This window comes from Tenrec ecaudatus, chromosome 6 (genome assembly GCF_050624435.1).
Source record: "Tenrec ecaudatus isolate mTenEca1 chromosome 6, mTenEca1.hap1, whole genome shotgun sequence".
In the NCBI taxonomy this organism is placed as follows: Eukaryota; Metazoa; Chordata; class Mammalia; order Afrosoricida; family Tenrecidae; genus Tenrec; species Tenrec ecaudatus.
The window spans coordinates 147,276,714-147,304,181 of record NC_134535.1 but is presented as its reverse complement, the minus strand read 5'-3'; the positions used below and the strand labels follow the sequence as shown (position 1 = coordinate 147,304,181).

General features: G+C 39.5%; 1 protein-coding gene across 1 annotated transcript in view; it reads right to left on the bottom strand.

Annotated features, from left to right (window-relative positions):
• The window catches only part of GRM7 (glutamate metabotropic receptor 7), a 1,162,681-nt gene that overhangs the window by 576,852 nt on the left and 558,361 nt on the right, over positions 1-27,468 (bottom strand). The window contains exon 4 of the mRNA XM_075553170.1: positions 17,200-17,354. Coding sequence (XP_075409285.1) covers positions 17,200-17,354 — 155 coding nt within the window. The remainder of the gene's footprint in view (positions 1-17,199; positions 17,355-27,468) is intronic.

The window sequence follows — 27,468 nt, the reverse complement described above, 5'->3', positions numbered from 1 at the left end:
CAGTGATTCAATGAATTAATCGCTTTCCTTTGATTCGGATGCAATTTTTTCCCGTTGGTTTCCTAGGAATTATACTCTCCATTCCGTCCTGCCTTACTGGTCAACCATGGTCCTTCTATCCTTAAGGCTCATAGTGTCGGGACATGCTAGCAATCACTCTTCGTTCCACTTCCAGTCTCTATCTTACTGCTTTAGATGTGAGACCTGGTCATCTGTGGGGTATACACTGGGCTGCTAACTAAATGGCTAGTGTTTCTAACCCACCAGCTTTGCTGGGGGAGAAAGAGGAAACCCTGCATCCATTAAAATGTTCAACATTGGAAACCATGTAAACTTTGTATTATAAAGGATCACTAGGAGTCATCAATAACTCAATAGCAATGAATTTGTTTTACATTTCAATAAACCCATGACATTTGTGAAGGAGAGTTAGGGAGAGAGTGGACCACAACCTGACCCACCAAGCCTCAAGGACAACATTCCTTTTCAGAGCAGCCAATTCACAGAGAGGGCCGTGAGGCTGGCTTCACCAGGAGACGCGACACCCCTGACTGACCCATAGAGTTATGAGGGACAACACTGGAGGCACAGTGCAGGACTTGTAACCGATATGACCTCACAACACTACAGTGAAACACGAAGGGAGAGCAGCAAAGCAGCAGGGGGCACAAAGCAATGAAGTCCCAAGGGAATCTGAACACAGACTTCGGAATCAGCTGGCAGGTGAGGTACTTCACCACATCGGATTGAAAAATAACCAGAAGGATCAGCAGACAGACCTGGAACTATTTATAGACTTTTTTCTTATGTTCTACCCTATATAAAAGATGCAGGATAACCAATCCACCAACATTTCTGGGGGGTAAATGGGGGAGCAGGAGCAGGGAGGAAGGGAGGGGGGAGCCAACAAACCCAGGGACAAGGGGAAAATAAGAAATCTACAACTGATGGTGAGAAGGTCATAGAATACCTGGTGGAGTTTGATCAAGTTCAGTGTAGCCAAGTGACAATACTGAGAGTTCAATGAAGGTTGAGCATGATGGGATAGGAAGAAAGTAAAAAGAAATAGAGGAAAGAACTAGGTGTCAAAAGACATTTATAACGGTATAAATATACGCATGTACATATGTAAGTATATATATATTTTTTATAGGGTATAGGTCTATGTACATATATTTAAATGTTAAGTATTAAGAAAGCAGATGGCCATTGGGTCTTTACTCAAATACTCCTTCAATGCAAAAACACATGTTCTAATAACCTGGCATTCTGTGATACACACCTTTCTGATATGATCACTAAAGTCAAAATGGGTACATAAGCATAAGTGGTTAAGAAAGCTGATGGTTCCCAGCTATTAAAAGATATAGCATCCGTGGAGACAGTGGATGGTTGACAAAATAATAATCTATATGAATTGTCGAATGTAAAACTGGAATTTGTTCTATACACCTTAAATTAACTCTCAATGAAAAGTTGAAAAAGATCTTACATTATCTAACCTTTCCATTTACTCCACCCCTCCTTCCCGTCTCATCAGGTTCCTTGCTGTTTCTTACACCCGGGTCTCCTGTGTTCTGGCAAGCCATGGTCTTGTCAATTCCCTCACAGACATGTGTACGTTGGACACTGAATAAGGAATATTAAAGAAAAATCGATGCATTCAAAATATGGTGCTGACAAAGAATACTGAAAACACCCTCAACTGACGAAAGAACAGACAGATCTATCCTGGAAGAAATACAGTCAGAATATTCCTTAGAGGGAAGAATGACAAAAATTGTGTCTCATGAACTTTGTACATGCTGTTAGGGGAAAACGAAAAAAAAAAACAAAACAAATAGAGTCCCTGGAAGAGGACAGCATGTTTGGTAAAGTGGAGGAGCACCAAAAAAGACTAAGTCTCTTGACTGTATGGATTGACATAATGCCTGCATCCATAGACTCAAACCTAACAACCCATGTGAGGGTGGGGCAGGACCAGGCAGAGTTTCCTTCTGTTGGACACAGGGTGGCAATGAGTCCAAACTGACTCGACGGCAAGTAACAACAGTGCTGTTTTGAGTAGCTCGGGTGCTGCAGTGGTTATGCGTGGGTTTTTTAACTGCAGCGTCAGCAGCTTCAACCCACCAACAGCTCCAGAGAAAAAAGGCGAGACTTTCTATTCCCTCAAAGATTGAAAGTCTAGAAAATTCACAGGGACAGATCTACTCTGTCCTACAGGTTTGCTATAAGTCGGTGTTGACTCCATGGCGGGAGGTGACTGCGTTGTTTTACAAGCTTGATACACTCTTCACCCAGATAGATATACAAGCAGTCTCTTTACGTCTTCATATAATATCTCAAAAGTCATCTTAAGCATATCAGCCAATATTTTGCAAATGCCATTTGCAGAATTATTCAGAAGCTCAAAGGTGGAAACAACCCAAAAGATCATTCATTAACTGATAGATAAACAAAATGTGATCTATGCATACAATAAAATATTTTTCAACCATAAAGAGGAATGAATTTCTGATAAATCTCCAAAAGAGTCAGTGAAATGAGACCCAAAGGACCAAATATTGTTTGATCTCACTTATATGAAATATAATACAAATAAGTGAAGATTTGTTGTTGCTAGTGGCCGTGGAGAAGAAAATGGAGCGTAAGATGAAGAAGAAAAATCCACAACTTTTCAATGAGGCCAAAACTGACCATGCGACTGAAAATTCCAACTCCCCATCACCATTACTAACCATCTACCTTGTTCTGCTTGGCTTTTGTTTATTTATTTTAACTTCACAGCACTTGCCACCTGATGATACGATTTACTTAAATTTATAAATGGCTCCAATAGTTAAGTCAATACCAAAACATAGTCAAACCCACTGCCTTTGGATCAATTCTTACTCGTACCAATCCTGCAGGCGGAGCAGAACTACTCTCTAGGGTTTCTATAGCTATAAATTTATACGGAGCAGGCACATTGTCTTTCTCTCAAAGTGGCAGGTCAGTTTGTACAGCCTCCTTGGTGTTAGCCGTACATGTCACTGACTAGCCCACCAGGGCTCCCTAACCCAAGAGAACCCCTTAAGTTAGGTTACTGATAAAATCTCTTCAAGACCAGAGAAATATTTTATCAAGAATCTTCCCTAACCTGCTTTTTTTATTCAAAATTATTAGACTATCAATATTTGTATTTTTCTATTTTCAGCATCGAAAGATATTTGGTTGAAACTTTGAATCCCTTTTAAAAAGTGTTGTCAATCACTGACAATTTGTACTGAATTCACAATTACAAAAAGCCTTCATTATTTTACATTTTATTTCAGACAATTTCGTTGGCATTATCACATAATTTATTATGCTATAAAAAGGCTTGTGACATTTCTTTACTTCATAATAAAAATTTAACAACATAACATTGCCTAGAGTGGTAAATATATGCAAAGATGGTGAAAGTAGCAGTCTGTCTTGAATGTATCTAAAGTTTAAGAATACTACACTAATGTGATTTAACTTACAGCTCATGTTAAAAACAATATCAGAATTGCTTGGAAAATCATTCATTTGATAAATATTTATGAGAGTCTATGATTTTTCAGGCTGTATTTAAATAAATAAAACCAATGTATCACTAGGATCCCTTAGGCTGCATGGAACAAAATATCCAATTTAAATGTGACTTAAAGATGAGAAGGAGTGATTTTTCACACCTAAGGAGAAGCTCTGAGGTAGATAAATCAAAGGTGGATCTAACAACATAGGTAAGTTGGGCCCTGTGTGTTTCCATCATTCCTCTCTGGTATTCTTGCAGTCATTATCATTATTGTTGTAATTCAAAATACCTGACGCTTACATAATAGTGGGACAAAAGCAAGAACATATTACATGAACGTTTTCCCTTTTGCTGATTAATTTCTAAAATGGCCTACTTTGGGGAAAACATTATATTTTCTCTCCTATTAAAATACTTCTTTTTTTTTCCTAAAGAAGGAAATTTTATCTAAGAAATTTCCCCAGACAATGTCCCACTAGGTTTCACGGGCCTTGAATAAGCCACTAATTCGTCTTGTAACTCCAGATAAGGTTATGATGGGCCCGTTTTTTGTCATTTTAAGTTCCTACAGGAAGAGTTGGAACTGCCTGGAAAGCCACTTTTGTTGATTGCTATTTTGCTTACAGTCTTAAAGGAGTTTGCTGACAACAAACACAAAATAAAAGGATGAAACATGGCTGTTAGATAAATAATCAAGAGCCACTGGTTTCCAAAGACAATTCCACAATCTCCTTTTGCGTTCCGCATGAACCTGTGAGGAGGAAAACAGTTTTCAGACGCCCCCAGTCCCCGTACTCTTTCCGACATGGTTTGTATGGTTTTCGAGGGATGCCGTGGCAAAAGGGTCCCTTGAGGCACAGTTGCTGAAATACTCACCTGCAAACCAGACGGCGGTGGTGTGAACTCCTCGGGGTAGAGCATGATGTGGCAAACTGGCCGCAGGAGCACTGCAGATCGGGAAGCCTGTGCCGTCTACGAGTGCTTCGAGTGGGAATCGAGTGGATGGCAATGTGCTGGCCACTGCAAAGTTCCACAAAGGAGGCGCCTTGAAACTCCAAAACGGTGGTGTCGCGTCTTCCAGTTCTCCAACTAGAAGCCGGATTTCAGGATGCTGGAGGTCCACGCTCTCCCTCGGGCTTCCAGGCAATGATTTTGTTTGTTTGTTTGGTCTCCTAGCTTCTAGTGAACCACGGAAGACTCCTGGATTTTAGAAGTCCTAGTGACCCTGTCGTATGTTTCCTTTTGTGTCTTGTCTCCTCTTATAAAGAGGAAGAAGCCTCGTCACTCTCTGCAGTCCACATTGCTGGTCCAGGACTGGGGAGGTCCACGCAGTCTATTTGCCCGTGGATGTCCTTTTGAACACTGAGCCATAGAGACTCTGGTCCCCCTTTGATTCAAACAATGGTCTAGCCAAATTAGCAAAACAGTTTCTCTTGGCCATTATGTTTTTTGTTGTTGTTGTTGTTGTTGTTTTTTTTTTTAGGAATTCAGTCTCTTTGGGGTACAGACAGAAACAGACTAGGAGTTAGGTGTAGTGTAAATCTCTAACAATTCTATTGTTCTTCAAGACCAGGCTGCATATTTGCATATTAGTTCTGTTAGGACCCTTTTTCCATGATAATGCTGATAATATTTGATTTAAAAGTATCTCAAGTTTCTCTCATTTGAGGAATTTTAAAAATGGTTTCATTAGAAAAGAATTGGCATACCCTGCAATTCAGGGCTTCAATCATGTTAATAGTTGTGCAGTCACCACCCCGATCAATTTCAGAACACGTTCTTCTCATACTCAGTTACTAGCTCGCGTTTTCCTGCCATCTCCTTTGCCACACCTCTTAGTAATTATTAATTCAGTTACGGTCCCTAGGGATTGACCTGTCCTGGATCGCATATATAGAAAATCATGCACAACGCATGAACAAAAATAGCAACAATAATAAAATAGTGAAAAACCTCAATCAAAAAGGAAGCAGAAAAATATTAAAAACGGAAACAACTTTAAAATGGACCAAAGGGAGATCCAATGAGAAAGTGTTATATTTTAACCATCGGCCACCATACACTTTATAAAGCTCATTGTCTGACAGGCAAGGCTATTGACATCCCTCAACTATGATCAGAGGGCATTCACTGGAGGCTTCATCCATGTGGGGACCCTGAAAATGGATTTGGGGCTTCCTCTGCTTTCCCTGGCCTCTGCCAACAGAATTTTCAGAATTTAAACTCTGATATAGTTCCGTCTTTGAATCTAGATTGTATTCTTTTCAGACTTTGGATCACACAGGCTAGTGGGCTTCTTCCATGTGAACTTGGTTGACAGATCCCTTAGATGGTTGCTTCTTTAAAGACAAGCCTTTGAGGCCCTAGACACTATTGTTTCTGGTAGTCAGACACCATCTAGTTTCTTCACCACATTTTGCTCTAGTGTCCATATCGCCAGTCCATTGCTTCATGAGGGCAGGTAACAAAATACCTTATTTCAAATAAAGTCACCTTTACAGGTATCTAGTTCATATATAAAGGTTAGAACGTCAACCTATGAACATCTATACAATTTAATCCGTAGCATGGCTCATACATAGCCTATCAAGAGTATCATAATGAATTCATAAACCATCCCACTGAATATTTCTCTAATTTTCTAGCAATTATTGTTTTCCTCTGGGCTGCTTTGGGCCTGGTGGCACTGCCAGAGATCTGCCAAGCAGTATGTTTTCCATGGAAACTGAAATCCCCTGCTTTGTACAGCTGTCAGAACGCCACTGTGGTGTCATGTGCACAGTAGTCTGTGGCAAAGCAAGAAAGGCTGCTTCTTTCTTCAAACACTTCCTCTGCTGGAAAAATATAATGCATTGCTGCCAGTGTTATCATAATGCACAAAGAGTTTAGAAAAACGGAACGGAAGGAGCAATCCCTTACGTTCAAACTATGCAGCTCTTCCTCATCTCCATGCACGAGTTCCTTTCTAAAGGGAAAACGTTCATTGCCTGGCTTTGGCCAGTTAAATGAAGGCAGCAATGTTGACATGCCCTCTAGGTCAAAGCATTTACAACCTCCATGTAATGCTGGCCCTTTCCTTCTCTCGCTCTACAGGGGTGAAAGACAAATGTGTTGATATGGAGCTGCTGTCAGTTTGAGAGAGACAGGCATGTGAGCAACCTCATAGAAGACAGCTGCTCTGGGGAGTTTCCTAGAACTACAGAAGACTTTTCATAAGGAAGATATATTTATTTAGTCCATTGAGATGGGTATGTTTATATGAAGTCATTTGATCCTCAAGTGTAGACTACTAGGCTATTCAAACTAAGAGATTCAGTTTTCCATATCGTTTGCCTATTTCTTAATGGATTAAGTTATAATTCCAAAGAGTACGGTGTGGGAAGACAGGAAACTGCTCCAGCCTTCTGTGAGCTAAGACTTTGTTATGAGTTAAGACCTGAGGTAGTTGGTTTATTTTGCCAACTTGGCCAATAAACACATATGAGGTTAATTGAAGGGTAGAGAGATAAATAGTTCTTGGGTCTCTTGCTTTCTGATTGGACCAGCGTGCAGCTTCCTTAGCCAGTTCCCTGCTTCAGCTGGCAAGGATCACTTCCTGCAAGACTTCCCTGGGGAGCAGCCACATGGATCTACCCCAATGCAGCCCTGGCTGCTAGAGCAGCCCTGTGGAGACCCCTGTCAGCCCTGAGATGTTTACACATTCACTGACTCAGCTTTCCTCCTGTAGTTGGCATCATTGTGTCTATTTTGTGAGATGGAGGAGGACTTTGTGGATTGGTGTTGGACATATGGTTAATATTGGACTGTGGGTTTGGGCAGCACTGGGTGGGGATGCTGTCTTGATGCCCACTTAACTTTTATATAAAACTCTCTCTTATACATGAGTTTTGTGGATTTGTTTCTCTATAGTACCCACACTAATACACAAATGTAGTTGGACTGCCTGTATTAATAAGAGCATTCATGTATGGGAGAACATTCATGTCTGTATTCCTGTATTAATAAGAACATTCATGTTTGGGACCTAGTCCAGACCTTGTCTGATACATCTCTTCACTTGAACCTTTCTTGTAATAATACATGGGTAATTACAAGTATAGGTGATTGTCACTATAAATTCTATGAGCCACTATATTGCTGTCATTTGGAGCCCTTGAGTTGATTCTGATCCTATGTACAACAGAACAAAAAAAATCTAGTCCTGAGACATTAGAGGTAATTAATAAACCACCAAGGGCAGTGAAATCCAGGAGAAGCTGTCATCTGCCTATTTGTCAGTTTACCTGAAGGACAGGATCTTTCTAATTTATGGTTCTTGGTCCCAGGGGACTAAAGAAAGAGATGAGTCTGAAATGTAAGGGGTTGTGTGGGTTCCTGGTTCTATGGCTAGGACAGAGATATTAGCCTGGCTTAAGGTGGCTGGGGTGAAGTCTTTCCTAACTTTAGATTGTGAGAATTGGGCAAAGGACGTGCCATGAAAGTGGACATTGACCAGGAGTGAAGCAGTAGAAAGGCAAAGTATGGACCCAGTTCCATGTGGGAATTGGACTCATGATGATCTCTAACACAGTGAAAGTGGGGTTTTCCCACCTCATCCCTTTGTTGCAAAAGGTAAGGGGGAAAAGGAAAGCGTCAAGGTTGATGATAGTGTTACTATTTTCTGAGAGAGAGCTACTGGAGGGAGAAAAGAGAAGAACGGAGCAAGAAGCCTTGAAAATGTTTTATCTCAAAAATGATAGGAGGACAAAAGAGGATGGAACAAGCTCTCCAACTATTACACCCAAAACAAGACCTTTTTCCAAGCTGTAAACGCTGACCCATAGTGACCCCGCTGTGGGTGTCAGAGACTGACTGTAACTCTTTACGAGAAGAGAAAGCCCAGTCTTTCTCCCACAGACCTGCTGATGGTTTCAAACTGCTGACTATAAGGCATAACAACCATACCTCAGAACTATTACCCCACTAGAGAGAAATGGGCAAAGGGAAAAGAGGTAATGATGTCAGGAATCTCAACATAACAGAGAGGTAAAGACAGGTGTCTCCACATACCTCTCCAACACCAAGGAAGATGGAGGGCAGCTAAGAAACATTTCCTTATCAATAGAAGACGTGAAATGGCTGCGTAGACAAACACATGATGATCACACTATCCCCCAAATGACTGAATATACTTTTTAAGTGGTAGGTCTGGAGACAAGGGCACAGTACATATTCTGGGGTGCAGAGGTGCTGTACACACATACCTGGAAAGATAAGGTGCACTGTAGAAAGCCACCCAATAGCAGAAGACCCGCCCAAAGCGGGTCATCCAATGGTGACAGGTTCACAAATAGCACAACACAATGTCTGGCATTACATTCCACCAGGTTTTTAGACTAGCTAGCAGCCCCTTGGAGTTCCTTTCCAAATGGTGGCCTTCCATAAACTCCCTCGTTCTGTTCAACCCTTTTCTTGCATTGTTTACAATGAATTAAAATGGTAACACAGATATATGCATGTGTATTCATATAAAGTTATGCACATGTATATATAAATGTACATGACATATTCATATAAGTATGGAGAGAGAGAGAGAGAGAGAGAGAGAGAGAGAGAGAGAGAGAGAGAGAGAGAGAGAGAGAGAGACTGAGACTAGGAGACAGAGAACTCGAGATAATCACTTGCCAAACTTCTTTTCTGGGCTCCTAGTACAATTAGCATCTTAGAAAAAATGATCTTAGTATGAACCCGTTTTGAAATCTTTAAAATAAGAGTGGAAAACATCTGACCTGAGGGTTATAGAAGACCACGAGAAATCATTAATACCAGATAACAATGCATGTCTTACCAAAGGGAAGGCGTTTCAACCAGTACATTATGGGTGAGTTAATTAAGTGTTTGACCATAATAGCCCTTGAATGATGTCATAATTACCCAAATGGCCCTTGATAGAAAAAGTTTCACCACCTCTGCTTTAAAATAAAATAAGAACTTGAAGATAGTCCTATTACAGCCCTAACAGCAGTTTTTTTAATGTTATGATAATTTCTCTCCAATATTTTATTATTGTTTTGCCATAACTAAATTGTAGATATACATTGAAATAGTGACAAATTCATAAATTCTTTTCAAAGCATTCAAATGAATTTTCTTGAAATACTAACTCATCTTTCTCTCTCCACTTATTTTATGTTAAAGAGTTATGGTAAAAGCATTTTTTATTTCAAAAGATAGATTTAGAAAAAAACACAGCTAACTCGAGAAGACCAAAACTCAACAGGTGGGTATAACATTGACCAGCCTATGAGGTATGGGTCTTCAATATGCAGGGGTTTCAGAAAGTATGGAGGAACGATGAGGTAAATTAAGAGAACATCTACTGTCCTGCTGTTCAGAAGTGTAAATCTGGGAATTGACATGCAGGGTTAATTATTTTCCGTCTCCTAACTTATCTAGGTTACAGATTTCTCAGCTTGCATGTCTTATCACTTGCACAAGGCCAATAACCTCAAGTCATAACATTGCAAGATTAAAAATAAGATGGTGTTATTCTCGCACACGGTTGTTCTTCTCACCCTGTGATCTGCTCACCCGCCCTTGCTCAGTCCATTCTATTTGTAGAAGTACAACACTCTGAAAAGGAAGTTCCCACCGGCCTGGCTGAGACAAGCAGAAATGAGTTCATCTACACTTCCAATTTTCTGGAGAGTGCAAGCTGACACCGCAGGGTTGGTAACATCTCAGCAAAATGAGTCATGGTGACATTGCTGGACATGAGATGACATTTGGAAGGAAAATGGCAGGGGGTGGAAAAACAGGCTGCAGTATTTTTAAAGGAAGAAAAAGATAAAGGTTTCTAAACTCACCCCAGAAACTTTTAACCAGACCCCAACTTGGAGTGTTAAGTACATTAATTTTCCTACTAAATATCTAAGACAAAAATAGCCCAAGAGAAAAACAGTATGGTAGAATATGTTTTTTGTCTTTATACTTTAGATCCATTCAAATAAGTATTCCTTTGTAAATTTATTTATTACAGATTCATGCAGACAGATTACTGCTGGAGAATCCCATCGCGTTGATTTGGATTCACAGAGTTCTCTTGGCTGTGGTCTTTATGGGGATAGGTGAGTACAATATTCTCCCAGATGCCAATTTCTCAATTTTCCTTCAGCGGCTGAGTGCTTAACCATTGCATCACCAATGGTCCATTTTCATTCAGAATATATTACTTTGTCTTCTTCTTCTTTTAACTACTATGTGTTAAATAAGACCCTGGGGGTCACTTGTTAAGTACGTGGCTCCTGACCAAAAGTTTGGCATTTAGAAACCACCAAGGGAGAAAGATGTAGCACTCTGCTCCTCTAAAGATTATCTACTGTCATTAAGTCATTTCCGACATTTAAGCATCTTAGGTATAGCTCCAAGACTATAGATCTTTATAAGAGCAGACAGCCTCATTGTTCTCCCATGGAGCAACTGGTGGTTTTGAACTGATGAACTTGCAGTAAACAGTTGAACAGAGCCTTAGGAATACTGTGGGGAAGTTAGACTTTGTCTTTTAGGGTCATAATGAGTTAGAATGCACTCAACAGTAGTGGGCTCAGGTGTTTTGGGGTTTTCTATTGTTTTTAATATACCACCTAGGATTCCTGGGGATGCATTGATTAAGTGCTCAGATATTAATCCAAAGGTTGACCATTTCTACCCACCAGCAGCTTCGGGGGAAATTACCTGGCTCCCTGCTCCTGTACAATTTACAGTTGAGAACACATTATGGAGTAGTTACATTCTGTCCTGGGGGGTCTCCATGAGTAGAACTGTCCTAAAATGTATAAGCTGCTGATCCATAGCTACATCTTTCATGTCCTTATTTTTAAAAATCATTTTATTGGGGGCTCATACAACTCTTATCACAATCCACAGATATAACCATGTGTTAAGCACATTTGCACATTTGTTTCCCTCATCATTTTAAAAAACATTTGCTTTCCACTTGAGCCCTTGGCATCAGCCCCTCATTTTTCCCCTCTCCCTGCTTCCCCCTCTCCCATGAACCCTTGATAATTTATAAATTATTATGTCATATCTGATACCATCCGATGTCACCCTTCATTCATTTATCTGTTGTCCATCCCCCAGGGAGGATGTTATATGTAGGTTCTTATAACCTGTTCCCCCTTTCTCCCTCACCTTCCCTCCACCCTCCTGGTATCGCCACTCTCACCACTGGTCCTGAGGGGTATATCTGTCCTTGATTCCCTGTGTTTTCAGTTCCTTTCTGTACCAGTGTACATTCTCTGGTCCAGCCAGATTTGAAAGATAGAATTGGGATCATGATAGTAATCAAGAAGTAGAGGAAAATTTTATGTTTCATCATTGCTGCACTGCACCCTACTCGTTCAGCTCCTCCTCGCAGACCTTCTGCAAGGGGGTGTCCAATTTCCCACAGATGGCCCCTGGGTCCCCACTCAACACTCCTCCTCATTCACAAAGCTATGATTTGATTTTTGGTCTTTGATGCCTGATACCTGATCCCTTCGATGCCTTGTGATCTAACAGGCTGGTATGCTTCTTCCATGTGGGCTTTGTTGTTTCTCAGTTAAATGGCCACTTGTTTATCTTCCAGCCTATAGGACCCCAGACTCTATATCTTTTGATAGCTAGGCACCATCAGCTTTCTTCAGCACATTTGCTTATGCACCCGCTTTGCTTTCAGCAATCGTGTTGGGACAGGCTGGTGTGCTTTTTCCATGTGGGCTATGTTGTTTCTTAGCTAGATGGCTGCCTGTTTATCTTCAAACCTTTAAAACCCTGAAGCGATCACTGAAGACAATGGGTGCACAGCAAATGTGGTGAAGAAACTGATGGTTCCCAGCTATCAAAAGATATAACATCTGAGGTCTTAAAGGCCTGATGATAAACAGGGTGCCATCTAGCTGAGAAACAACAAAACTCACATGGAAGAAGCACACCAGCCTGTCCTGACTTGATTGCTGAAGACAAAGAAGGTGCACAAGCAAATGTGGTAAAGAAAGTTGATGTTCCCCGGCTATCAAAAGATATAGTGCCTGGGGTCTTCATGATATTTTCTATTTATAAACATCATTATCTTATATCTCAGCCTTCAGATAAGTGCCTGAAATACCACTGTAATTTATGGTATCTATGGGATTATTCAATGGTTTGGGAAAAATAATGAATTTATATTGACTATACAGTATCCTCATTCTTCTTTTATTAAACAAAGTTATAAGTAAAAAATCATATGCACTTCCTAGAAATGGTATGGTGGTTTCTTACTTGGTGTGTTTGCCTAGCACATGCCTGGGACATGTATGGAACACTCCAAGTCATCAAGGAAGAACAAAGGAGGGCATATCTAAATTGGGGCCAGAAATATTTTAGATTTTAGTTTAGATCCTCCCAGCTTTGATCTTTCTCAGTTTAACTGGGGGGGGGGTGTCATTTCAATCTGATTCTGTAGGAAATACATGAGATGCATTAACATATAGCTAACTTTTTAGACACCAGATCCAGAGCACTTCAAACATAGACTCCTTTGAAATCATCAGTAACGGGTAGAATCTGTTCACTAGTTTTGAAATGCAACCTTCTTCACACTAGTCACATAATGCTAATGATCCTTGCTAGCCAAAGTTAGAGGGGTCTAGTATGAGATGAGGCTTTCCGATCCCATCAAGGTTTACATCCTTAGAAGCCAAAGGGGCAGTTCTCCATTGTCCTGTAGGGTCACTCTCAGTTAGAGTTGACTCAATGGCAGCGAGTTTGGTTTTGGTTTTGAATATGGCTCACCTTCAAAAAAGCAACTTGGAAAGGCAAATTGCACTTTCTATGCTTTAAGGCTTGTTGAGCATTGGAAAATAGTATCGAGAGTCTCAGTTAATGGAGTAAAAGAGAAGCTAAGGAAATTCCAGGGATTCCAGGCCCCATCAGACAATGCAAAGAAACTAAGTATTATAGCAGTGCAATGGCTCCGTATCTGGAGGAAGACCAAGTTGTGGAAACATTCAACAGATTTCCTAGGCCAACAAAGTCATTGATTACCTTCTGAACTTGTAAACTACATCAAACTGAAAGGGGGCAATGATACCTTTGTTATGCAAATATTGACTACAATTTGTTAACAAATAGATAAAAATACAGACAGAAGATAAAAAACAATTATAACTACTTTTAAAGGACAATACCATTCCCGAGACATTGATCAAAAAGAATACATTCTTATGCTTGTGCATAAACAGAAACTACCAATACAAAATCCTGATATTTGTTCATCATGCTCAAAATACACTTCCAGGGATTGGGAAAATACAAATTATCAAAAGGTTCTTTTCTATTTGTATCCAAGGATAGAGCCTACACAACACAACAAAAGATACATAGATTTGACAGTAGGATAAATATTTAAATACTTTTTGCACATCAGTAGAATTCAATATGAAACATCTAACAAAAAATCCAGACGAGAGAGGAAGATACATTTGCCCAGATGTAATACACACCATTTAAAGCTTAATTTTAATTATTTTATAGTTCTGTTCAAAAGCACTAGCATAAGTAACTACATTTCTTTTTCTGGGTTCTTAGTTTTCTTATGAGGGTGACATTCTATTGCAGGGTCACAGTATTGATGTTCCATGTGTTGTGAAGTAGATGAAGCATGATATTTTTTTGTAATAATATGGAGACAATAGTATTAAAGAGAAATCGGGAATTTTTTATTGTAAAAACATCTTCACTCTTACTAATGTGGTAGTTATATAATCATTTGTCAATTTGAGAGGATTAAGAGTGAAAGGGTGGAGTTTAGCCTGTCAATCAGGTCATAGCCAATGAGGCCTCTGGGTGGGTATGACCTTCTCCTGAGGATTCTGGGGACTTCTCTATTCCTCCTTGGAGGCGGTAGACTCTCTCTTGGCTCACATTCTGGAAGACATTGCAGCTGACAAGACACATGGAACTACACTAATTTCTTGAAATGGAGAAACCACATAGAGTCCCTTGCCTGCACTGAGATGCTTACACCACTACTGGGTCCACAAGAATTCCCACCCACTGGCCTGTGATCTTCCTGCATTTGGCGTCATTGAATGTGCTTTGTGAGTCTGAAGAGGACTTTATATTTTGGTATCTGAGATATGGTCTAATATCAGACGTATGGACTTAATCTTGACTGGACTGGAATGTTTTCTAAATATACAATTGCTCTTGTATATAAAGCTCTTTCTTATATACATATGAGTGCCTATGAATTTGTTTCTCTAGTCTACCTGGGCTAACACACCTTGATAGACCCAGGGATTTTGCATGAAGAGTTGTTTATCCATACCATTCCAATATTTCTGTTATTAATAACAGCATATCTCTCTTATTTCATTATTTTTGGATGCAATCTTCTTTTTATAAAAGGTGTTCTTTGTGTCTAATTTTGTGAAGCACCATTCTACTCTGAAGCATATAGTATCAGAATCAACTTGACAGCAATTGGTTTGGTTTGCATATACAGGAAAAACCGTGATAGATATATGCATATGTGTACGCAGCCCATATGCCTTTTCAATAATTGGTCATTTCCCAAAAGACTATTACATTGTAGCTAAAAAAACCCAAAAAACTTATGGCTGCACGAGCATCTTCTGTCTATGTGGCACCTAAACCTCAGCCAGAGAGGGCCTGGCCGATGAAAACCATACCCTCGTTTGCCCTTGGGCTCACACGACTCAGGCACTTCACTATTCAATTTGATCTCTACTTCGATCTCATTTGCAGCCTCCGATGCGATGCTCCAGTTATATCCAAGTATTTACCTTTTAGTGTAATTTTCAAGATCCTTCACAATCCAACTTTGTACAGGAGAGCATTCTAACAAAGAAGAATTAGCTTGTGTTTCTTACCAAGCAGAAGCGGGCAGCTATCATTCTTCTACAATGACAAACACATAGTAACTTTCTAAAACCAAATGGTCAGCCATTGTTGCCATTAGGGAGAACTGATTTATGGACATAAGTGTGGTTCAAATGACTTAGTGTTCAAGTATTAGCTCTAAGTTGGAGGTTCAAACCTACTCAATGGTACTGACATGAGGCAGAATTTATTTGAATTCAACTAACAACAAACCCTAATTGGGTGGTATAGCATGGTCCAGTGCAAATCCTTATGTAAGCTGACCTGCAGTAAGAACAGGAACCTATTAGATGGATAGTGTGGTTGGCACACAAGACCGTGCTATGGACTTAAATTATCTGCAATGCCCCGGACGAGCCCTGTTCCATCGCTCCTCCGGCTCCCCCAAAGCGGCTTCTCACTCTTCATGAGTTCTAGAACTCTTGTCACACACCATCTCTTCCAAAGACTGTTCCCCAACACAGAACCATCTGAAGGAAACTGCATAGTATCCTGTTGGTGTCTCAAAAAGCAATTTGATAGCCCATTGATGGTGCTCATCCTCCTACGCAGTCATTGGCTATTTTCCAACACCCTCACTCAGCACTGTATGCTGTGAGAGTGTACATTCAAATTTTCAAGTAAAAAGGAGTAGAAATAGTTTAAGCGTTGTCTATCACTCTTGTAAACCATTAAATCATGCATTGGTCTGGGTTGTAAGATAAGTAATCTTTTCTGGACATGTATCGGGAATGAAATTAATTCAAAGTTTCCCAGTAAATACTTGGATGATTTATGGGATCTTTATCTCTGATAGATAATGTAGAAAAGAAATCATGACAAAACTAAAATCTGATTTGTTTCAAAAATCTACAAAGACCATAGAACCTTCCGGGAGATAAATTAATTAGAGAGGAATGGAAACAGAAAAGAAAGAAATGCAAACATTTGATTCCTACTTGAGAGACTGCAGTTCATTTTAACATTCAAAACAGTTTCAGGAATCTTTGGAGATATGGCCCAACAGAAAAGGAATACAAAGCAGAATGTCAGCAGAGGAGTTCCTATTCTTTACACAATGTCTTCTTTCAGAAATAACTTTTCTTTTCCAATTAAAGAAGAACATACATCATACTCATCAAGTTTTGTTAGATCAGAAGAATACCAATAAACGCCTTCCTTTCTATCTTGCAATAATCTTTGTTGGCACAAGCAAGGAAACTTTAATTTATATTTTCTTCAATAAAAGCATTAAAAAAATAAAGGGACAAAAATCTGGAAGACGAGAAAACAAGAGCAAGAACAAAATAGACCTTGGGAGGCAAAGTGATGCTGGCGCTTGAGAGATGCAGTGTGCTGTGTAGTGATAGCTACTCTGTGCTAGAAGAGACCTTCAGAGTTAATGGGAGGAAAGGGTCCCTTACAGGAGATAATAGAAAAATTACAAAAACAAAAATTCTCTCAGATAATGCATCTCACACAAATTTTTGCTCTTTATTAATGAAAATATTCTGCCACGAGAAAGTGCCTAGGGCATGGAAAAATAAATAGATCTGTACAACCATTGTGATGCTATTGTGAAAGTAATACGATCTTTTCATAAGCTGTATATAAAATATCAGTCAAAAGAACAGATCACGTATATGACCTCATCCATGTTTGAAATAGCTTGGCATAAATTACACAAATCCTCAAAGAGACACATGCTTTGCCCACTCAGTATGGCACCCAACTCCTGCTTTGGAATGAAAAGCTATTGACAAAATGCGTACCTTCCACAGTGGCTCGCTTGGGCTGAATGGTGATGGCACCTTCGGCAATATCTTCGTGCTGGTGCAGTGGGTTTATTTTGGATCCCCAGCTGTCTGACCCCACCCAGAGAAAGTGGCCCACCTGGTCCGCTCGTTTTGCTGCTGCAAGGATCTGTCTGAGGAAAGAAGGAAGAACAAGTGTAGGAATTATAAAGAGCAGGAGGTAAACATATGCCTATTAAGAATCAAGCAAAAGCAAAGCAAGCTCATAGTTCTCAAAAGTAAGCAACTAGTTAGATAAGGTTTATCAATGAGTTAGGCTTTTTAATATATCAAGAGATCTTATGTGCCAATAAGGAAAATTTGGAGAACACTTACGGAAAATAGGCAAAGAGCAGAACAAGCCAAAGGGAATTATAAATGTCCCAAGATACAAAGGTACATATCCTCATATAGTAAACAAAGAAACAAACAACTCCCTGCCACTAAGCCAATTCTGACTCACAGTGACCCTATAAGACACAGAAGAACTGGGCCGGTGGATTTTGGAGGCTGTAAATCTCTATGAGAGCAGAAAGCTCCATATCAATCCCAAGGAGCAGCTGGTGCTTTTGAACAACTAACCTGGTGATTAGCAGTGACCCATTACACCACCACCAGAACTCCTTTTCCCATGCACTAGAAATTACAAAGCACTACCCATTTTGCTTCTATTGGTCAAATGCTGGTTTTGTTCTTGTGAGTTTGGGCTTAGGGCTAGAGAATGATACATTCTTGCTCACTACTAATACTGTATGTCATTTAAAGAAAACAATGTGTAAATTAAGGCTTTTCAGTTAGAAACTCCTATTTTTTCTATGTTTGACTCTTTAATTTAGAAATCCTTATTTTCAATGTATGGAGTTTTTCTTTATTAAAATAACATTTAATAGTTTTCCCATCTACTGTCATTGAACATTTGGTAAAACTAGTAATAGTTGGATAAAGGATTTTCTGGAATGATTCCTTAAGAGATTTATATTTCTTAGCTATTTTCTATTTTGTTGTTCTACTTTGGGGGGAAATTTCTTCATTAGTGTTTTATCTCATCTCACCAAATTTTGACTGTATATTTTTAATAGCTAGAAACTATTTTCTCTTATTAATTGAATTCTCTTATCTGGCTCTGGGTTACACATAGGACAACTGTCATGTAACTGTCTGTATGGCATCTAGTTTTAAAAATTGTGATATCTTCCTTATCCTACCACTTTCTTTTCCCATGTTAACTTGTTTGCTTTCTACTTTACATTGATGACTACCTTCAACTATAAGCAGTTCATATCTGAGAAAGTCCCCTCATCTACAAAAATAATGCAAAACACACACTCACACACACAGATTTCAAAAATGGAAGGTATTTAGAAATACTGAAAATATCTTACACATCATAATATAAACAAAGCAATAAGAGGCAATGTCATCCACCTCTTAAAAGATGGAGGAAATATCTCAATATTAATAGAATTAGCATATTTTCTCATGAATCTGGCAGATTTTCAATTCAAAAGTAAACCCTCAAACTTTCTAAAAGTTAAGAGTACTTTAATTCCTTAGTCACCCTATAGCTATTTACTGGAAATCTTTGATGTGATAATTATGATGCATTTAAAAATAAATATGAGATCACACCTTAGCACTCCAAGTACTAATTAAATGAGGTGACAGAATAAGAAGGTTTTATAGTCAATACAGACAAAAAACGTCTCTCCAATTTATTCTTTCTTAGAAATTTCTTGGAGGTTGTGCTCCAGAAAATTAAAGAAATATAATGAGAATAGTAATAATTTATAATCTTAAGAAACAGAAAGTAGTGAAAGAAAGAGATGGGGAGGAAGGAAGAAAAAGGGGAGGAAGAAAGGAAGGAATAAAAACAGGTAGACTTCATGAGAGTAAATAAAGTTTTCAAAAATGGGAATTTCAGAAATTTCAAATAAATGGAACAGGTTATTATATATATGAACATGTGTGAGAAAATGATAGACCTATGACATCACTGGAAATGTGTTTTTGAAATCAATAGAAATGTACTTGGGACAAATGTGCAAATGAAAAAGAGAAAAATGAAGTTTTTTCCCTGTCAAGAGTTCCAGTCTCAGAAACCCACCCAGCAGTTCTACGCTGTCCCCTAAGGTTCCCTATGAGGCAGAATTGAGTCAGTGGCTGTGCACCCAAGTGCAGATGAAAGAAAATTGCCATGAAAAATACACAGCAAGACATTCTTCAATAAAGATAGGAACTGGCAATATAGGGAATCCAGGACAGATGAACCCCGCAGGGCCAGTGGTGAGAGTGAGTGGTGAGGAAGAAAGGGGCAACAGATGACAAGGTCTACATATAACCTCCTCCCCGGGGGACAGACAACGGGGAAGTAGGTGAGGGGAGACGTTGGATGATGTAAAATATGACTAATAATTTATAAATTATCAAGGGTTCATGGGGGAGCGGGGAGAGAGGGAAAAATGAGCTGATACCAATGGCTAAAGTAGAAAGCAGGTGTTTTGAGAATGATGATGGCAACATATGTACAAATGGCTTAACACAATTGATGTATGTATGGATTGTGATAAGAGTTGTATGAGCCCCTAATGAAATGATTTTATAAATGATTGGGGGGGATTGATACTACAATGAATACCATCAATCAAAATAAACACTGATTTGTTTTTTTTAGAAAAACCTTATTTAGAAAGTATGAGCAAGTCAGATTCTACTTCATGCAAGATAAATTAATCCATCTTATTTAAAATGAATACCAAAATGTGAGTAGAGGCACATTGTACAGGTAACAGCAGCAGAAATTATTTAAGAGGTTGAAAGTAGCCGCTGAAAGGGAACATAATTAGAGAGAATGTTATAAATGACTAAGCACGTTAGTTTTAGTAAGACGATCTTGATTTGGATTGCTTTGAAAGTATGTGCATGACATGTTCATAAAATCAAAACACAAATATTCATACGTGAGCATCAACAGGAGCTTGAGATACCATTTCTACTAGCCTATTCCAGGGACATGATCATCAGCGATGCTCGCAAAAATATATGGCAGAGCCTAGAGTTTGCCAAATGACTCCGTGAAAAGGTGAACAAAAGACCTAAATAGATCCTTTCACCAGAGACACATCCGATGACCAGCCACTGTGTGAAAGGGTGCTCTAGGCCATTAGTCCCTCTGTCTCAGGCACTCTGTCCTCCAGGTGAAGCGGATTCATAGCCGTGCTGTGGGACAGTGGAGAACTGCCCTCGGGGGGTTCAGACACCTGAATTTTAAATTTTTTCTTTAAATTTTACGGGCACTTCATTCACATATCATACAACGCAATAGTTCAATCACATCAAGAAGGAATGTACCATCTTTACCACAATCAACTTTAGAACATTTTCTTCTCCCTCATACTCATTGTTACACATGTAAATTTTTAAAATCAATTTTGGCAAAAATAACCACACCAAATATTCTCCAATTCAACAACTTTTACAAGTATAATTCAATGCCATTGATTTTACTCTTCATGCTGTACCCCTCCTCTCCAAATTTTTCTACCACCATTAAAATAAACTCAATGCCCACGAGGCAAAAACTCTTCTTCCTTCACCCATGGTAACCATAGGTCAAGTTTGGTTTCTGTCTTTTTCTTTCTAGTAGGCTTCTTGAAATAATATTCAAATATGGTATATTTCCACAGTTAAATCACTTTTTTAAAGTGTTGTATATACGTCATCATTGTCAGTTCTAATGCTGCCTCCCCTCCTGCATTCACTGATAGCTCCCCAGTTCCTGTCCCTTTATCCTCTACTCCCCCTTCGAGATAAACAATTGTCTCAGTTATGGTCTTTATGCACCCACTCCTTCTGTCCTTCACAAACTGAGAGACCTATCAGAAGCAATAAAAAACAAAACAGAAATAATGATACTGATACAAAGATGAAAATAAAGAGTGAAAAAGAAAAGAGCACCAACATATTTTAAAAGTCAGAGAGGAAATTTGTCATGGAACAACAAGAAATATTTGAGCCTAGAGAAAATTCAAGTAAGGTGAAGGGGGAGGACAATTGACCAAGCATTATCATATTATACCATGGTGGAATCCACCATAATCAAGTTGGCAATAATCTCTGTATAATAGTGTAGTTGTTCAAATCCTTTGCCCGTGGCTAACGGGAATCTAGATCATCAGAGGCTTAATCTGACCAGATACTCTGCAGATACATTTTGGTTTCTCACTGTCCTCCTTTGGCATCTCCAAATTGGGTGCTCCCAATGTAAACTCTGGTATTTGGCTTTGGTCATCTTTGAATCACACAGGCTGGTGGGCTTCTTTCATGTGTGCTTAGTTGACTCCTCACTTACATGGCTGCTTGTTTGAATACAAGCCTTTAAGACTGTAGATATTATTTCAGTTGATAGCAGGGCACCATATATTTTCTTCAACACTCTTTAATGAAGCACCCTTATCTTCAGTGGTCTCTTTGTGAAGGTATCAGTATTGAGGAGAACCATTGTATAAGAACGAACTCTTCTTGGATTGGGGCTAGAATTACATGGGAGTCCAGAATTCATCTGCTTGTCCCTAGGCTGTAAATGACTCTGGTTTACTTTGGTGGTCGTATTATGACACAAACAAAATCCAGAACCAAGAAGAAGAAGAAAAGCAACAACAACAAAACAAATACCTAAAGAAATGAAAATCAAAACATTTTCAATCATCTACTTGTCAGTCGATTATATTGATAGCATCAATAATTTATTCAGTAACATAGAAGTTAAGGTATTCTTGATATGAGGAGTTTATATGAGTATAATCCAGTTGTGACCTTAACTCATTACAGAAGTAGAAAAACCTCATCTTTTCTCCATGAAGCAGTTAGTGGTTTTGAACTGCTCACCTTATGGTTTACAGTGCAACATGTAACCACTGTAACATGAGGGTTCTATATTAAAAAATAGACACTAAAACCACAATGAGAACTCACTTCACAACTATAAGAAGACAATAATTAGAGAGAAAAAAGAGAGAGTTATGGAGAAATTGGAACATTTACCCATTGGTGTGGAGAATTTGGAACACTTACCCATTGCCATAAGAAATGTAAAATAGTATTACCCTTCTGGAAAATTATTTGGTTGTTCTTCAGAAAGTTAAAAATAAAATTACCATTATTTTGGTATTGTTTGGTGCTGTGGAGTCAGTTACTACACATAGAATCCTATGTCTAACAGAGGGACACACTGTCCAGTACTAGCCCTGCCTCACACGGTTACTGTGTGAACTTGTTGCGGCAGCCAGTGTGAGTCCATTTCATGCTCCTCTAGGAAGTACAGCATCCTTCGCCACGGACTAGTCTTTCTTAACATGTCCAACGCACTGCAACGACGTCCCCATTCTTGCCTCTTTGGAGCACTCTGGCCATATTTCTTCCAAAACAGACTTCTTTGTTCCTTTAGAAGTCCATGGTCCGTGCAATATTCTTCTCCAACGCAACAATTCAAATGCATCCTGAAGGCAAACATATGCTTGTACAGTATTGCTCATTGTAGCATTTATTAGTGAGGGAGAAGTAGAAACAATCTGAATATCACTATATGAATGAATCAGCAAAAATGTGGTACATGTATACGATAAGTAGAAGTGAAGTCTTGAGATACGCTGCAACATGGCTGAACCTTGGCCCCAATATCTAAGTGAAGTAATTCAGTTACAATAAGACAACTATTGTGTGATGCCAATTATACAAAAGATCTAGAATAGGGAAATGCATCCTACCCAGTCATTTTGAGGGTTATAACTTGTAATGACCCCTATAGGCTGACGGAAGCTGGGAATCTCTGTGGAAGCTGACAGCCTTCTCTTCTTTCCTGAAGTGCTGCTGTTGGGTTGGAGCCATCAACCTTGTGCTTGGTAGCCCAAAGCTTACAGGACCGGTGACCAAAATTTACTGCCATTGACCAGAAGCAGGTGGTGTGGAAATGGGACTCATGGCTCAGGATGTACTGAGCATCTCTTAAAAATATTGAGAGGATTTTGGATTGGAGAGTGGTGATGGATTCACGGCACAGAGAATGCAATGTCACTGAAATGCACGTGGAAGGACTGTGGAGACGGCAATGTGCTTTGTCTCATACATGTGGTGTATGTGCGTGTAAGTGTGAGGTGAGAGAATACGACCTTCATGCGCACCTTTGCTGATTTCAAATGATCATATATATCATATACACACCCACACATCTGTATGTATATGTGTGTGATATATATATGTCACAATTTCACAATATATAGAATATTAATATATGGAATAGAAGGTCATTATTGGAGATAATATAAAAATAGGACAACGATCACATAAAAGGCAGTGCAACCAAAGAAAGGATTTAATGTGCATTAAACATATTTCCATGGGAAGACACTTGAAAAATGTATGAGATAATGCACAGTAGGTTGGAAACAAGTTTGGGGAGAAACAAATGATTAAAAATTCAAAAAGAAACCAAGCGAAACAGAAAAAGACAACAAATTATATCAACACAAAAACTACAGGTTTACTTATATGTTTACTTTAATATATTTATGAAGGAGCATAGGCACAAAGATCCAATGATTAAACCATTTAAAAATACTTATCCTGTCAGGAAAGACCCACTCATAATGCGAACTGCCATAGGAGGAGATTACATTTTATATGACCCTGATTCTATTGGGGAAAACATGTAGTTTTAAAAGTGACTGCAAACACTAAGCCAGTTTTATTACTGATTGCCTGAAGATTTTATAAAAGATCATTACAAGTGTAGTTTGCAGTTATTGTCTCTAACCTTTCCATTTATATTCAGGGCCAGGATTTATTACAGATAGACACAAAAAATTCCCATCTTCTCAGTAGTTTCACACTGGACATGGATCCATTTATAATAAGAATAATGTGTTTCAGAAAAATAATCTACTTTGGTCTAAAATCTAAATTATCAGTACCCATGACTGCAAAAGTTAGATATTAATGTCTTCTCCCTTTTATTCTCTGATAAAGCATAAGAAGTTAATGTGCTGAGAAAACTCAACATTTTCCATCTGCAGTATGTCTTTTAAGGGGCGGAGGGAAGCATAGCGCTGTTGGTTATCAGTACTTTTGAGAAATCAGTTTGTTTAAGATCATATTTCAGAAGAAACTTATGTGTGCATTTGAATTTTATTACTGTGTTAAGGACTATTACTGTTAGAGGTGCAATGAGTCTCGCTATACAATATATTCACCGTATACATAAACTTGAATGCTAATAAAATGAACATAGATACTGAGTAGATTGGAGGCATTTTTATGTTGCAATACAAAGTTTAAAGCTTTAGACTATCTTCAAGTCAAGAGTACTATAAATGTTTGCCCACCATAGCTATTTCCACTACATTTTTGTGTGTCATGTACAAAGAATTTTAAAAGAAATATGAGGTCCTACTCTACAAATGTATTACCTACTCAGTCAGTGTGTAAGAAAATTTAGTGCAAGAGGATGAATGGGGTATTAGTAGAATGGGGGTAAAAAAGTAGCAGAAAGACAAGTCATATGGGAACCGAACCTCTTAAATAACCAAGACAAAGTGCGAGGATAGACATGAGCTAACAGCAATGCAGCCAGCAGTTTTGAGGAAGTGAATAGTACACTGTTCCCTGCAGAATAGAATGCTTGGAAGAAACTCGGATGAACAGGCTCAATTCTAACAAGTAGAGAAGGAGTGCCACAAGCACAGACCGTAATGGAGGGTGATTAGACCATCTGGAGGATCACTTGGCCTTGAAAATTGGTTGTGTGCTAGCCTCTATCACTTGGAGGTTTTGCTTAGATCCACAGTCAATGCTCATGGAAGCAGCAGCCAAGAGATTTAAAGACATGCTTCATTTCATTCTGCACAAGACTGATTTTGACAGCATTGAAAAGCAAGGATGTTGTTTGGAGGACTAAGGTGTATCTGACCCGAACCCTGGTATTTTCCACTGCCTCCTATTCATGTGAAAGCTGGACATTGAATGAGGAAGATACACAAATTGACGCATTTGAATGGTGGTGCTGGAGAAGACTACTGAAAACAGCACAGACTGTGAAAGGACAAATAAAGCTGACTTCGTAGAAGTGCAGCCATGTTGCGCCTTAGAGGCAAAGATAGCAAGACTTCATGTCACAGCCTGTGGACATGTTGTCAGGAGAGAGCCTCGTGCTTGGTGAAGTAGGGGGACAGCAAAACTAGGGAGGCCCTCGAGGATACAGTGACTGAAACAACGGACTCAAACAGAGCAACCATTGTGAGGATGACACCGAATTGGACAATGTTTCATTCTGCTGTGCACAGGATCACTGTGGATTGGAGATGACTGAAAGGCACCACACAACACTATGCCTGTGGTTATAATCCCACTGGGAGGGAGTTCTTTGTTACAGGACCAAAGTGGGATGTGTCCTTGGTTTCCACCTTTCTAGAGTCTGACATAGTCATAACCCTTTGTTTTCCTAAGGGGTATTATCTGCTGAAAGACACCAACCACGCCTCCATCAAAGCCATTTCTCTGCTTATAAGACTCATTTCAGAAGCAGGGACACAGAGAAATACTAGGACCATCAAAAGGGAGTCACCGATGGTGGGGCCTGTTTGAAATCTCTGTTTGAAGCTGTTGAAAGCCCAGACCAGAAGCATCAGAACATGGAGACCACAGGGCAGAACAAAGGAGCCTGGCCCAAACAGGAGGGCTAGGTAAGGAGACCATGAGGCAGAACAGAGGCGCAGCACTGAGAATACCAGACTGTAAGCTAGAGCACTAGATGGGCTTTCTGGTCTAGAGAAACAGAGACCATGTGGCTGAGAGACTGAAGACCGGAGAGAGACTTGACTGCTGGCTGAGAAGAGGAGCTTCTATGGACCAGTGACTACCGTTATTGTTTACTGAGCCTGGAACTTCCCTAATGCACCCCCGGGGTTATGTTTTGCCTGTGAGTTCTGTGTGGCCATGACAACAAATTATCAAACCCAGTAGATTGCTGTAGGAGGAATGGTTGGTATCCCATCGGGTAAATAAAAATGATGGTACAGGCATGCCTGACCCCTGTCTTGTGTCAATAAGGAAAGCCAGAGGTCACATATAACCCTTCCACTCGATTTAACAGAGTTCAAAAAACAAGTCTTAATCGTCTTCTGAGCTAACGTTGAATAATAGCTGGCCTAGAATATCCCACTGGAAGCCGCTGCTTTAATTGGATTCCTTTCTTGTGTATGAAGACACTTTAGAGACTAAGATTGTGGGAGTGTTGGAGCAACAGAAATCTAGCTGAGAGGAATTACTAAGAGGAGGAATTGGGGTGAGCACAATGGTGGGGCAGGATGAAGGTAAAAAGAAACAGAACTCTCTAGAAAGCAAAGCTGTGGATAGAGGTGCATGCATAAGTGTGTACATGTATAAATACATTAGTTCATAAAAATAGAGGTATTGACCTATGTACATATATTTATATGACAATACACTAAGATGGTGGGTGGACTTCGGAACCCTGCTCATACGCTCCCTCAATGCAAGAATGCTTTGTTCTAACAGCCTGGTATTCTGTGATGCCCACCTTCCCAGTAAAACCGCTGAAGACAAAATGGGTATATAAGCAAATGTGGCAAAGAAAGCAGATGGTGGCCAGCAATCAAAAGATATTGTGTCTGGGTATTACAGCTTGAAATTAAATAAGCAGCCATCTAGCAGACAAGCAACAAGCCCACATGGAAGAAGCACGCCAGTCTATGGGATCTTGAGTGTCTCTGAGACCAAGTAACAGGCATCCGAAGATTCAAAACAAGCAAACAAAGAAAAAATCATATTGCTGGGAATGAGGAGGGTCAGAGCAGAAAACCAAAGCCCATCTGTTGACAATGGGACATCCCCTCAGAAAGGGGTCACATAGAAGAGATGAGTCAATCAGTGCGCAGTAAAGCATCAATGAAACACACAATACTCCTCTGGTTCCTTGAGGCTTCCTGACCCCCCACTATCATGACCCCAGTACTGCCTTTCATTGTGGACTAGACTGGAGCATGTGCACAGGTAGAGATAATAGATAAGAGCACATGACACACGGAATCCAGGAACAGGATGGGGAGTAGCGATACCAGAAAGGTGGGGGGAAGGTGGGGAAAGAATGGGAGGAAGGGGGAACCAATTGCAATCATCAAAACACACACACACACACACACACACACACATCCAGAGGGAGAAACAACAGAAACCATT